Source organism: Ruditapes philippinarum, unplaced genomic scaffold (assembly GCF_026571515.1).
Source record: "Ruditapes philippinarum isolate M1 unplaced genomic scaffold, ASM2657151v2 ctg8818_1_1_1_1, whole genome shotgun sequence".
Taxonomy (NCBI): Eukaryota; Metazoa; Mollusca; class Bivalvia; order Venerida; family Veneridae; genus Ruditapes; species Ruditapes philippinarum.
In genome coordinates, this window is record NW_026854944.1 from 18,770 (window position 1) to 34,467 (window position 15,698).

General features: G+C 30.6%; 1 protein-coding gene across 1 annotated transcript; it reads left to right on the forward strand.

Moving 5' to 3' along the window:
* The first annotated feature begins 415 nt into the window (after window positions 1-415).
* On the forward strand, window positions 416-14,709 carry LOC132741552 (UBX domain-containing protein 11-like). Its single transcript, XM_060729744.1, has 14 exons — window positions 416-563; window positions 1,205-1,265; window positions 2,200-2,237; window positions 2,799-2,954; window positions 3,367-3,420; window positions 8,665-8,768; window positions 9,327-9,381; window positions 10,933-11,009; window positions 11,396-11,495; window positions 11,923-12,056; window positions 12,610-12,777; window positions 13,227-13,520; window positions 14,023-14,090; window positions 14,529-14,709. The coding sequence occupies exons 2-14, from the start codon at window positions 1,207-1,209 to the stop codon at window positions 14,692-14,694; spliced, it is 1,473 nt and encodes a 490-aa protein (XP_060585727.1). The 5' UTR covers window positions 416-563; window positions 1,205-1,206; the 3' UTR covers window positions 14,695-14,709.
* Window positions 14,710-15,698: the final 989 nt, after the last annotated feature.

Consider the following 15,698-nt stretch of genomic DNA (forward strand, 5'->3'; position numbering starts at 1 on the left):
TTTATACCCGGACAAAACAACATATGTGATCAAACAAACATGATGAATAATTTAGATATGACCTTGACCTTTAAATGTCCTTGACTGTCAAATGATTGAATTTTGTCCTTCAAGTAGACTAGACCTTAACTCAAAAATGTCCTTGAACTTGATGGCCAAACAAATGTGCTTATTATTTTATTTTTTTTTTTGTAATATTTAGCTAGATTATTTATCTGTGGCTAGATCTATAAGGTTGTAATTAATTTATGAATGAATTGTCTTAATACAGAGAAAACTACTCTTCAAGATATTGATTAAAACTTGACCTTGACCATTAATGACCATGACATATTATTGAAACTTGTTAAAAAAGGTAACTAGTTATTTATTTACGGATTTCATCCAAACTTAACATTAAAGAGCAAAAAGCACCTGTTTTGAATTTCGCGCGGAAATATGTCACATCCGGTGTTACTGTAAACAATATCCACTGTAAACAATTCTTGATCGTTTGATATAGATTCACGTTTAACTCATACTGTATGACATTTTAACAGAAATAACCTGATCAGTACATTAAGGTATGTATACTTTACTGTTTAAAATTAATTTTTAATAACAAATGCCACTATTTCTATCGTACCAGATTCAGACGTAATGACTGCAGTTTCGGATAAACTTGAATCGGACATCAATCTACCATGGACCTCTAGGCTTCTACGCTTCTTGATAATAAGTCAGAGTCATGCAAATATGAGCAGATTTTCGTATAATTTAATGTTTTAAAAGTTAATTTTGATTTTTATTGTTAATGGAAACGAATGATTTTATGTTGATCATTGTTAGAATAGCAGTGCTCAGAAATTTATGAAAAATATCACTGATGAACAAATACCTTACCATTTTTATTAGATAAATATATTTATTTCTCCTTAACTGTTTCACTATCTTGACGACTCGTATGAAACATATAAAGCCAGACTAAACCACCGTGGAATGTACTACTTTTTTATCGTAGTCAAAATATTTTGATATGCCAAAGCTAGATTCTGAGATATTTTTGTTCTGTGTCTGACTCTGAATCTCATACACTGGAATGTCACCAACTTCTATGTGACACAAGATGCATGAACTTGCATAAACTTAAAACAAATAAATGTAAATTTCAGTAAATATATGTATTAAATCTTCATTGAAAGAAATGCCAATATCTTTATTTCAGTCATGAGTAGCCCACTGTCAAGTTTGAAGAAACAGCACAAAAGTCCATTTACAAATGCTGGGTTTGTATATTCTATTTAATTTCGATTTAGTAATGCTACTTTCTAAGTGGAACCTTGGGCTATTACAGAAGTATATAGTTAACTAAAGAAAGGAGAATAAACCTTTACTTAATATTAGACCGCGGTCTTTCCAATTAACAAAATTTTCTAGGTTAATTTTCAGAAAAATTTTGTGTTTAAACAATTGAAATTTTTTTATTAATTTGTGTCTTTGTTTAAAGTTTTTAAATTATTCACATTGTTTTTTTATAAAAGGTTTTTAAATCTAATTTTTTTGAGGAAAAGATCAAGTAAAAGGGGTAAATCTGCCCAAAAAATCAATGTTGGGTTTAGTTGGCATGGGATTTTGTGTTAAAATCTGTTGGTAAAAATTAGTATTATTTTAAGCAAATGAAAATCTCAAAATAAAATGAAATCTTTACTTACCGGTAATCAAATATGAAATGTGAGGATCATTCACTAGTAGAAACAGGTTTTATTTCTTTGATATTGCTGACATATATAAGCCTCTTAAAAAGAGGTAATTATCTTTGCAGTTTTATAGGAGGTCTTTAACATTTATTTTTTTGAAACCTTTTTAATTATGTTAGTTAACTGAACATAAATTGTTCCAATACATGTTGTTTGTAGAACTGCCATACTAGTGAGTGTAAGATGTTTGAAAAATAGTTCAGTATGCCATCACTTTACTGATACAATATATATAATTGTGATATATCAGATTATATAATACCTTTGTTAAATCAATCACATAGAGAATTTGTGTGAAGACAAGTGCAATTCATCCACAATATTAAAATAATTATATAACTGAGATAACTGAGAAACATTTTATTATAAAAAGAAAGTTGAATTGTTAATGCTGAGTTAATGTCTTTGATTATATAATTAATAATTTATCATTTGTTATAAAGTTTTATATTTTATATTATAGACAAAGACCTATGCCATTTAGGAACCCAGTATATTCAGGTATGTCAATATTCTTCATTGTTTTGTCTTAGTTAATGACAAGCTTATTGAAATTTTATTTTTACGTTAAAACGAAGCTGTTACCGTGTAATTAGCAGAAATGTGGTTTTTGCAAGATTTATATTAAAGTAGCAAAATTGAAAGAATTATCTCTTCATTTTAACTTTTAATCTAAACATTTTCACCATAGGTCCTGTGAAAAATATTACAAAAGAATTATGTATATACATGTAATTACTGTGAAAGTTGTGAATTGACATTGATTGAAACCATTCCTAAAACCCACAGAAATTTAGCTTTATAATATTTTACACATGTATTAGTGAATGTATAAAATTTTGAAATTCATACAATATATACTTCTTCAGTAATAGCGTTACATCCTTCCACAAATGTCTTGTATATCAACAAGCAGTTCAATGTTCTCATTATATTGTCATGTCAATTATATTGTCTAAATATTAGTAAACATGACTTCAGAAAACAGTCTAAATATGTACATTCCTGATTAAATCATGATGATGATGTCATTGTTTCGTTACTGGTACTGTATTTACGTAGATGATGAGAGTAAACTACTGGAAGAAATCACTGGAGGTATGGCTTCACAACGACTCAAAACACGAGATCCATTTACTGGTGGTCTACCTAAACTTCCTGATTTATCACCCAGAATGGCACAAGGTTTTGGTACAGCAAACACTCACAGAACATCGGGTAGGTCAGGGGTGCATTTCTGCCTCATACTGGAATGTTTAATACTGCTTTATGGGAAACAGTAGCTTTCACCTGCATGTTTTATTTATCTCAGTGTTATTGGTTAATTGGTTGTAAATAAAGCAGATATAGTTGGTCACTTTAAATGAAAGAACAATTTTTTCGAGGTTGCAGACATTACTAACAGCTTACAGCAGTTTTTGTTTTGTTTGAGTTAACAGGTTTGCATTTCTTTCATAGAAAATTTCATTTATGAATAATTGATTTTTAACTCTTACTTGTGTAGATCTTGTCTGTTGACAAGAGGAAATTTATGACTGTATAAATTAATGTTAAAAGCAGTGCTGGTTATTTTCTTTTACTAATTTACATATTGATTGAACTATAAACTAAAGATGTCCATGAATTTCAGATATAGAAAGGTCAGGGTCATATTTAACTAGCCTTGACTTAGATGACTCACAGAGTAAGTTATAGTGTGTATCCCATCATCCATTCTAACAGCAACAACAACAAAAACTTGTTTCCTTAATCATCATTCTCTATTTAGGTAATTAATATGTGCATAGTTCTTAAAATTTTGTCTCAGAATTTTTTTTAAGTGAAAGAAATTCTACAGAGGCTCAAAAGCCTAAAAGTACTAAAAGTATAAAATTTTAATGTCTGACATAGCAGGGGGCATTTTAAACAGAAAGATATGCAAAAGATAATTTTAAAATATAGTCAGAAATAAATGAAAATCATATTTTTGTGCTATTCTAAGTCTTATTTGAGTGAAAAGTATTGCAATGTTTTTCAATTATGGGTCATTTTTCACAGAATAATTGAAATTCTGGAAAAACGCGGTGAGCAAATGATCTTAAATTTTGCACCCAAGTTATTGCTCTAGGCCTCACTAAATGAAACATAAATCTAGAGAGAAAAAATCCAGTCTTGTCATGTCAAAAAAACACCTTAAGTGGAGTTTTTGTTGTTTTGTTTTTTAAAGAGAAAAAACAATATGCAATAGTTACTTATAACCACACGCTGAGCATCGTTTTATGACAGATATAAGTAATGTCAGTGTTCTGATAAACCTTTGATCCCTTTTTTTAAACAGAATTTACAGAACTATGTACAATAAAATCCTCTTCTCCTGTGGTGTTGGGAACCCTTTAAACTCATATTTCATATTTTATTCATTAAGCTTTATTCTGTCAGTTAAATAGATTCATCTGGCCAGCAGTATGATTTTAGATTATTTGTTTATTAAGTTTAAGTTATATTCCCTGTAGTTAGAATCTTAAGTCCAATATAAATTTTCTTTTATTCAAATATGTATAATGTTATACATAGCGCTAATTTATTTGCTAAAGAATCTACATTATCTTACATTGTATATGGTTTAAGCTCAATATGAAACAAATTTCAGTTTGTTTCTGCTTTTGCAGTGTTAAAGAATTGCTTTATATAATTTGCTTATACCTATAATAACTTGTAGAAAGTCAGTTTGCCAAGTTGAAGTACAAAATACAACAAGGAATGTACAGTATAGTTATTTGTTGAGGCTGTTTAATATTTCATGTTCCTTTATAGTTTATTACAAAAATGATAGTCATAGTACAGTCTACTAGAAATTTCTTACAAGTTACAAATTTGGTTTAAAAGTTAAAATAGTTACACAGAAGACAGATCTGTTCATCTGTTTCTATAACAGTTATGCACTTTGACACCTTAATTAATTTGTTTTTGCACATTTCTTCCGACTGATCACTGTTAGATTCTTAATTCTTCCCTTATTTCTTTCATTTAGGTACTTGTTTATGTGTAAAATTAACATGTGTTTGTAAAATAACTAATACAATATTTACAGGTGACAAATATTAGAGAAATATATTGTACTTTTTGCCAACAGTTCATACACATTCTAATGTATAGATGCAGTATAGAAAAAAAGATTGGCCAAAACTAGACCATCTGTATAGACCCAGTCTTACTCTGTATAAAATAAGATTGGACACGTAAGAATAAGCCGTTGTAATCTAAAAAAATAAGCCGTCTGTAAAAATCTGTATAGAATAAGCAAATCGTACAAATCTGTTTAGAAATTAATAATAAGCTGTTTTCTCGTTAAGAATAATGCAGCTTTTCATCTGTATAGAATAAGCAGCTGTCTCTTATAGAAAAACCCGTCTGTTTCAATTTTAGAATAAGCCCCGTTGTACACTGTATAGAATAAAACCAGTCTTACTTGTATAGATAATGCCCCGTCTTACATCTTTTTAAAAAAATGCCAGTCTGTTCATCTGTATAGAATAATGTCAGTCTGTACATCTATATAGAATAATGCCAGTCTGTACAACTGTTTAGAATAATGCCAGTCTGTACATCTGTATAGAATAATGCCAGTCTGTACATCTGTATAGAATAAAGCCAGTCTGTACATTTGTATAGAATGAGGCCAGTCTGTACATCTGTATAGAATAAAGCCAGTCTGTACGTTTGTATAGAATAATGCCAGTCTGTACATCTGTATAGAATAATGCCAGTCTGTACATCTGTGTAGAATAATGCTAATCTGTACATCTGTATAGAATGATAATGCCCATCTGTACAACATCTGTATAGAATAAAGCCAGTCTGTATATCTGTATAGAATAATGCCAGTCTGTACATCTGTATAGAATAATGCCAGTCTGTACATCTGTATAGAATAATGCCAGTCTGTACATCTAAATAGAATAATGCCAGTTTGTACACCTCTGTATAAAATAAAGCCAGTCTGTACATCTGTATAGAATAATGTCTGTCTTTATAAGCATATAGAATCATCATTACATCAGTTTACAGTATGTACATCAGTGTAGTATCATGCCAGCCTGTACAAAAATTTTGAATTAAAAAAAACAGCAACAACAAATTGTAAAATAATTCTACAGTATCAAATTCAAGGCATTGTAAGTCTATTATACAAATTAATGTTAAGTTAATTTATTAGTTAATTTTAGTCAATGATTGTCTATATGACACAGTGAACCATCAATGTTCATAATTATCTAAAAGTGTGATAAGTAATTTCTTTCAACTGTAGTACAGTTCAAAACAAGTAAAAACTATTTTTGCATAATAACTGTGTACACAGGTATACATTAACCAAGAAGAACACATGCATTAACGACCACAACCCGTTGTTGCACATTTTTTGTTAAGCGTGACTTGGGGTGCAATGTAACAGCAGGTTAATATAATGATGGCACTGGCCGCAGTATAGTTCTAGTTTTGGCTGTGAAAATTGCCAAATGACATCGCACTAGCATATGTAAAGTGTGGCACAATCAATGGTTTCTAAAAACAAAAGGCAGCATTGTCCAATTAGACATATACTTTTATTGCATAATGCTAATGGACCTGTTTCCATGCATTATCAGCTGCAGAACCCTCAGACTTACTAAATCCCTTGTCCTTGGGGCTCAAGCTTTAAATGTGTTCTCGTCCTTGTGATTCTGCAGATGTTAATGCATGAAAATAAGTGCATGAACCCTCTTTTATTTCACACCTAATGGTAAACAGTTTTCTTGACCTCTAAATAGATTTAAGCCTCCCTTTGTTAATTCTATGTGTTTATAATATACAATATGGTAATGTGTAGATTTCATGTTTATGGAACATTATGACTAGGAAGTATAAGGGGGCAGGGGACATATTCGAATGATGGCCCCGGTCAAATTTTTTAATAACTCAGACATGGTGTTTTGAAGGTACTGATAACTTCTGATATTTCTCTGTCATTGTAATTCTTTTTTGTTTGTGTGTAGGAAATGAGATATATTTTTGGGTTTTTACCCGAAACTAAGCATTTTGGTAGCTTTGTATGTATTTCTGACTCTCCGAATGGAGGTGAAAAGGTTAAAAATCAAGCTTTGACAGTTGGCGCCAAACAAGTAAGAAATTTCAGATAAATTTTGTGAAAAATCTAAACGTATGACAGACACTTTATTTGTCATTTCTGAAAATGCCATAGCTTGCACTGCGTATTACTGATATTTTTTAAGGAATCGGGCGGATTCTGGAGTATGCTGCACCTTCATGAAGATTGCCCATATTGGTATATTTTAGGTGTGATTTTGGCTGGGTGGGGGTAAATATAAATTGCTGTCAGTCATTTTTTGAAGGAGCAATGCATGCAAACTATTATTTTCTTCAATGTATGTCATGTATCATTGAATAATGCTGTTTGCAGCAACTGGTTATTTGCCTGTGAAACAGATTTTGAAATATTTGGAATTGTGTTTCTGGTCACACTGAAATACAAAATTTTTCATTTTTAGGTCCCCTGCCCCCTTAAGGAAATTTTCAAATTTATAAAATGTGTTGGAATTGACCCAAATGTGCCCATAAACATTCCTTCTACATTTGTTAGTCAAAATTTGAAGTGACTGGTAGGATTTATCAAGTTATGTAGAGTAAGTAGACTGTCAAGTCAAGGGAGGTAATAAAAATTTGGAATTTTGGCAAACACTGTACTTCACAGAATGTGCACATTTATCCAGATTAAACAGTTTTATATTGTGCAAATTGACATAATAATGCATAATTGAGCACTTTCAATTGTTACAAATGTATATAATGTCATATAAGTCAACAGTGGTATCTTTACTGCACATTTATGTGTAAATGGGGTCTGGTTTGCTGTAAAATTCATTTTGGGACATTAAATGTGGCTGTAATATTGTTTTTCTTGCTATAATCTCCTTCCAAAAGACTTTAAATACTCTGAAAATACTTTATGGTATTAAAATGAAGGTGGAATACAGAAAAATAACCATCTCACAGGTTCCTGGCACTTGATATTAAGTAAATCATATAACAGGCATGGTCATTGTACTAGTTACTTCCCCTGAAATAGGGTCTTTTTTAAATATTTGATTAAATACAAAGTAACCGCAGTATTCACTTTTCGAAGTTAACGTTTAATGCGAAATACTCCATATTTTAAGAAAATAAAAGGAAACGCTTTAATGCGGATCACATAAAAAATCTTAAGGGGGCAGGGGACATATTCGTATGATGGCCCCGGTCAAATTTTTTAATAACTCAGACATGGTGTTTTGAAGGTACTGATAACTTCTGATATTTCTCTGTCATTGTAATTCTTTCTTGTTTGTGTGTAGGAAATGAGATATATTTTTGGGTTTTTACCCGAAACTAAGCATTTTGGTAGCTTTGTATGTATTTCTGACTCTCCGAATGGAGGTGAAAAAGTTAAAAATCAAGCTTTGACAGTTGGCGCCAAACAAGTAAGAAATTTCAGATAAATTTTGTGAAAAATCTAAACGTATGACAGACACTTTATTTGTCATTTCTGAAAATGCTATAGCTTGCACTGCGTATTACTGATATTTTTTAAGGAATCGGGCGGATTCTGGAGTATGCTGCACCTTCATGAAGATTGCCCATATTGGTATATTTTAGGTGTGATTTTGGCTGGGTGGGGGTAAATATAAATTGCTGTCAGTCATTTTTTGAAGGAGCAATGCATGCAAACTATTATTTTCTTCAATGTATGTCATATATCATTGAATAATGTTGTGCAACTGGTAATCTGCCTGTGAAACAGATTTTGAAATATTTGGAATTGTGTTTCTGGTCACACTGAAATACAAAATTTTTCATTTTTAGGTCCCCTGCCCCCTAATAATAATATAAAGATATAAACAAATATATTATACAGGTACAGGAGGCCCAAGTGACCATGAGCTGATGTCTACCATGATGAGTAGAATTACACAACTAGAATCCAAGGTCGCTTATCAAGCTTCTGAACTGAATGAAAAGGTAGAAATTGGTTGAATTTACAGACTTTTTACTTCAATCTTTCAAAGCAGCCTACTATTAACTGTATTAGGAGAATTGTTCTCATCAAGATTTTAGATATTTAAAAACCTTGTACAGTAATATTTTTTTACATAAAGATTTTACTTCATGATTTTAAATAGTTGTTCCTTATCACCAGCATCATATCTGACAATGTTAATAACTGTAACACATGTGTAAAAATTATCTCCCTTTGAACTTGTGTAAAAAAAAACCAAAAAAAAACCCCCAAAAACTGCATGTCAACACACTTATCTAATAACATTTGTTGAAGATAAATAACGAGGATTGATTTTATCATATAAGACAAGAATATTAAAGAACATCGTGTCAATACATGTATCTCATGAAAATTATTCTGTTACTTGATATCATAAATGATAACTTCTTATTGTGATAACAGACTCTACCTTAAAGTAGATTATTTGGTTAATTAATAATAATATGTACTAATTTTAAAAGAAGTACTGGTATAATTTAATTGGAACATTATTTTAAATATTATTCTTGCTATTACAGAATAAAAAGATCAAGGTGCTTACAGAAAAAGTTAAATTGTTACAGAAATCACAAGGTAAAAAACTTGTGTATTCATAATTATTACAATATACATGTACCGTATGTAATCATAGTGTCTATTTTTACGCATTACCTGGGTATGTATGTGCAATAATATCTTATGTTGTGTTAAGTTTTTTGTTGCAGCCAGATTGGTATAGTGATATGGTATATTTTTATATATATATATATATATATAAAAAAAAAAGAAGTTTGATTCCTTGTGTGGATCTCATGTATAAAAAAAATATGTTTTGGGAAATGCAGAGTACAAAGTTCTTTAATTTTTTATACGTTTATTTCTGTTAGCGCTTTCAATATAATATAACTATAATTGTTTATATAATATTATTATATAATATGAATAACAATAACGTATACGTTACTGTCTGAAGATATGTAGAAACATTTGAAAGCGCTAACAGATATAAACGTATAAAAAATTAAAGAACTTTGTACTCGGCATTTCCTAAAACATATTTTATATATATATATATATATATATATATATATATATATATATATATATATATATATATATATATATATATATATATATATATATAAAAGTATATGTAGATGTACTTATTAGGTTAACATATACACTTCTTGTATATACACAACATACATGTATATGCATACAGAAAGAGATTTTTTCATCATGACCCAGTGGTTAAGTTCATTAATTTCAAATCACTTGCAGCTTCTCCCTGATTTGGGATTAGATCCTACCATTGGCGTTAAATTCTTTCATGCCCTGTAACTATCAAGGTATTTTTTAAGCAACCACATAAATGGTCATTAATTTCACCCAGGTGTATGCAAACACATAAACTTAATGTACGAATGGGCCCATGCGAAAGAAAAAATAATGTTACAAACATGTTGTATTAAATGTAAATATATAACTTTATTACCCTTCAAGATTTGTTCTACCTTTTTGATTGGATATTGATCCGTCGAAAGAAATTGATATTACCGAGCCAGACGGGTAATATACACACTAAATATACCCGTTGGGTACCCCACGATGTTAACAACATGCGTTGTGGCGATGCGCGTACGGTTCGATTTTACGCGGTGTGAATTCCGATATACAAGCACTTTTTAAATGTCAAATAAAAAATATTTACCAAAAGAAAGTAATGATAAATATTCTCATCAGTATTGAAAACAAAAATGGCCTTGCCAATGCTTGATATTAATTACAAAAAAGTGTCTTCAACAGACTACTCCTTTTCTCTTGTTTACATTCGTTAGGTACGAAAGCAAATACGTCATGTATTTATGTGACGTCATGTTGTGGTGAAGAGGTACCCTAAAGGGAATCTTATTTCGACGTTTTAATTGAAATAGCAATGATTTATTTTAAAATCGTACTAGGCAATGGAAGGGTAATAAAATTGTTATTTTGGTTTTGGAGTGATATATGTGGATATATTACCTGGCAAGATTTTATATCACCCTCGCCTGACGGCTCGGGTGATATAAAATCTTGCCAGGTAATATATCCACATATATCACTCCAAAACCAAAATAACATATAATATTCTTACCTATGTTACAGAGTCAGACACCCACACACAAATAGCTGCATTAGAGAACAAATGTTATGTTTTACAGGATCAAATACAAGACATGGAGGTAAATTTGTTACTGATTGTTAAAATAAATATTTCTCATATCTCTGTTTGCTTTATAGGGCCTTTTGTTTTAATTATTTGCCTCAGGTCTTTTGTAAAGTTTCCCAGATTTATCAAGAAAATTGTTGAATATAAAACCTTTGCAGACATACTTATAGCCATTAGATATGTTTTTCTTTGAAATGTTTTCTTTGGGGTAGCTAAAATGGTGATTATGAAAGGATCACAGTGGAACATTTTTCTTCAGTCAATAGGTTTCACACTCCAGTGTGCTAGGTTTTTTCACTGTAATGTAAAATGTGTGTTTGTATACTCGTGTCACTATCATACAAGGTTTACTTTCTTCCTTTACTTACATTATGTACTGTATGTCATTAATGTTTTCAGACATTTCTGGCAGACTATGGTATGATATGGGTAGGTAATCAATCAGCAGACAGTTCAGATGATGATAGTGATGATGATGGGGATCCTCTCTGGAGACAAGGTATATTCTGTTTATTGTTTCATTTCTGTAAGTTTCAGGGATTGATGTCTTTTCTTGCCAAGTTCTTGTAATTTCTTTTCACTATGCGTGTTTTGTATGATATTTAATTGATATTTTACTAGTTTAGATGATTAAATGTTGGCTAAGATATTGAGACATTTCTGTAAGATATATTTACTGATAAGTACTTGATTTAACTAATTAAACTTGTTTAATCATATTAATTTAAATTTGATTGTGAAACAGGTTTGTGCAAATTCGCATAAACAAGATTTATCCGTTTTGAGTCTTATTCTTTGAACTGACTGAATTTCAGAAAAGAAAGATTAAAAAAAATGAAGAATATCGTGTTTTTATTTGTAATTGTTAAAATCTGACATTTTAGTACATCAAGGTAAATAAATTATAAATCTGTGTTATTCAACAGCATCATCAGTATCCCAGCAACCAACATTCCGTGTAGATTATAACCGTTTGTTTGAGAATCTAAAAGATCTGAATGCTCTAGCTGGTGACGGTGTCGCCTCAATAACACATACAAAAGATGGTGCTAGATTAAAGGTAAATAACATGATACATCTATTTATATTATTAAAAGATAATCTTTGATGGTCCCAAAATATGTCTAAGATTCACCTTGTAAAAGGTTAAATTGCAATGATAGAAATGTTAAGAAAACTGTTAATCTTATAGATTTTAAATGCTTATGATATATGATTTTTGAATGGTTCAGATGGCAACTAAATTTACTGTGTTGTACATGTATAATTATCTTGTCCAGCCTTCACAGGTCAAACTGCTGGTGGGATTTCAACCAAACTTTACAGGAGTGATCAGTATCTTGCATAGTTTGGCATATTGCCTGCATGTTCGGCTTGCACAAAATGGCAGAGCTGAAAATAGAAAAATCTTGTCAGGCTTTCAGGCTAAACTTCTTAGGGGATTTCAATGAAACTTCACAGTAGTGATCAGTACCATACCTAATTTGGGAGACAAAAACTTCTTCTAGTTAGTTTTATGTTTATGAAATTATATAAGTTGATAGAACTGACTACCATTCACTCAGTTGTAGGTTATGTCAAATTATTAATTATGTAAATTATATTTATTTTAGATGCCGGATGCCGTACAGCTAACAGTTTATGCTAATGGTATATTTATGTTTAATGGTCCATTTAGACCATTTACTGATACACATACACAGGCATTCCTGAAGGATGTATTAGATGGTTACTTTCCTAGTGAACTACAAGGTAGATATCCAGATGGTGTGCCATTTAATGTAAGTCATTTACTTGTTTATTTTCTTTCTTCCAAGTTATTTTTTCATCTATACTGATACAGAAATATTATGTGGGTCAATTATTTGAGTTGTATTCTTTAATTTTATAAGTTAACTATAGGTTAACTATATAATATGCAAGGACTGCTATTGCCAAGCTGGCATTATGTTTTGGAAGTTTTCTGGCTAGTATAATTCCATCTTTTGTAAGTTTATCTATGTTACTGGTAAAGAGAAAACTGGCTTTTTATCATACATGGAAGAATCTTTAAATATCAAAATTATTGAAGTAAGCAAGTCAGCTAACAGTATGTAGACCACAGTTTAAGTTTTTAAAGCAATGGTTATTTTGTTATTAAAGCTTGGAAAAGACTGTTTCCGTGTTTTTATATACCGGTAATGTGTAATCATTATTATTTTGGTTGATATTTGTTGATTTATTACTGTAGGTAACAGACAAAAGAGAGAAGCATTTTGAAGATAAAAGAGCAGAAATATTTACTGGTGCAGGACAAACATTGGGTGGGGAAACTAAACCTTCTAGACTGGTACCCACAAAATTACAGGATAGCAAAGTTTCTTCAACACAAACCTCAGAACCAGACAGAGATGCAAGGGAGACAACTAGTGAAAAACCAGGACCACAGTTGACTGTCGAACAATTTCTACAAAAATTACCAAGATCTGTGATTAAGTCAGGGAAAGTGATTGATATAAGAAGTTCTGTGGGAGGAACAATTCAGGTATGTTTGAAATTATCCAGGAAAGTTTTGGGAGATAAATTTAAATTCTGAGGTGCAAGCTATTGCCTGAAATAAAGCATGGTGGGATATCTGTAGTTTTCCTTCAATAACAATTGGACAGTCAGCAAGGAGAGTGATGACTTTGTTGAGTATTAGGACTACAGGGATTTAAAGATGCTGGCAGCTTTTGTCACAATTAAACTTGATGAAAAAGTAAATGAGTTATAATTTGTCTGTGACAAAGCAACACCCATTGAATTGACCCTTAAAAAGTCACCAGGTTATGAAATAAATTGCTATGTAAAATCTATATCAAAACAAAATTTTTAAGAGAAGTTTACAGATGTTAAGTAAAGATTTATTTTTGAACAGATTAATATATAGAATATTATACATGAATTGTGTGGTATTATTTTGCTTTTTAAACACAAAACTTTTGAAATGAATGTAAAGCAAGCAAAATCATATTATGTTTTTTATGTTTTCTACAAATTTTCACTAGGGCGGAGTCAATAGTCAAACAGATTTAACAGTGGTTGAAACAGATACTGTGCTAGAGATGAAAAAGAGGTTTGTGATTAGTTTTTAACATTTTATAGAAAAAAATGATGATTTCTAATTCTATATGACAAACTTGAGGGCCTATAATCATTTTTTTAGAGGAGATTATTAACATATAAGTGAAGTTAAAATTCATTGGCTAAAAGCCATCTATAATGTCAGTATTTTTGATAATACCTTTAAGGTCAGTCAGAAGCATCATTAATCCATACACTCCTGAATGTATGCAATGGTTTAACGATTAATCCGTGTTGTATTTAGAACTGTTCTAAAAATGTATAAAGCAATTTTGATTTTTAACGATAAAAGTTGCTAACATGCAGCCAAACCAGACAACACTGACAGCTGATGGTAAAATACTATAATAAACTGCTGATCACATTGATAGGTGTTAAACTATTTATTCAATCTGAAGACAGTGTAAATGTGTATATTATATTATTATAGATTGGAAGGTGATGATGCAGGGCGACCATTTACACCTCGAGATATAACTACACTACGAGTGAAGTCTGAGGATGGTAACCACACATATATCCTGAAAATGAAGTTTAATGACACTGTTGGAGATCTTAGAAATTATTTAAAAACACAAAGGTCAGTTATCTTATAATGTAAAGGTAGTTTCCTTTACTGTATAAAAAAAGAGTTTTATAAGTATTTATATATTATTATAATATATATTTAATTTTATGCTCAGGTGTCCTGGCTAGTGGAGTCTGGTTTTGTGTGGAGCCTATCTTGTACATGCATGGAGGGATTTTAGGAATAAATTGATAGAAATGTTCTCCACTAACATAGTGTCACATGCTTTAACTAGGTTTCTAGGTCAAGGTCACATATAGATGTTGGGTAAAGATATGAAAATGTATGTGGTGACTATTTAGTGATTAGGAATCATAAATGTTAACCAACATGGGACTGTGCAATACTCACATAATTTACGCAAGGAGGTCAAGGTCACTTGCGATGCAAGAAGGGATTTTACAATAACAATATTTATATTGGCCACTGACCTATAACAACATTTACAATACAATACTGCTATAAATTATAACATGTATTCTTATGATGAAAATTATATATAACTTAATGGAAATGTTCACTTACAAGGTCAGTATGTTAAAGGTCAAGGTAAGAGATAATAAAACCACCACATATCTGTGTCACATGCAAAATTCGGGAGTGTTGCATTTGTGCTTAGCATATTTTGTTAAGTAGCATTATTGATTTATTTAGATATACTCAATTTTTTCTAAATATTTTCCTTACTAAATTAAATACAAAACCTTTTGTGACAATGCCTGAATAAATAAACACATTGAGGTGCAAAGTATAAACTTTGCTGTTTAACACAGATAAGTTACCTCAAGACAATATGTACATAATTTAGATGATCTATTCTGTGACAAAATCTGAGAATGTTGTTCTCGCAAATTAAGTTTTTCTCCTTGAATTTTGTACTTTTTTTGAGGGTTTTTTCTTCAATATTTTACTTTAGTTTTTACATTGAACAATTGAAAAAAAAAAAAACGGGGACAACACATACCAAAAAGACACACCAACACAAAACCCCAAAGGCTCACACCAAGCCACACTTAAAGCAAAAAACACCAA

Excerpts from the sequence above, each read along its gene's own strand:
- LOC132741552 (XM_060729744.1), top strand. The coding sequence starts at position 1,207 with ATGAGTAGCCCACTGTCAAGTTTGAAGAAACAGCACAAAAGTCCATTT. Across the intron at positions 9,382-10,932 it reads ATTGTTACAGAAATCACAAG|AGTCAGACACCCACACACAA; the intron begins GTAAAAAACTTG and ends CCTATGTTACAG. Across the intron at positions 12,057-12,609 it reads AAGATGGTGCTAGATTAAAG|ATGCCGGATGCCGTACAGCT; the intron begins GTAAATAACATG and ends TATTTATTTTAG.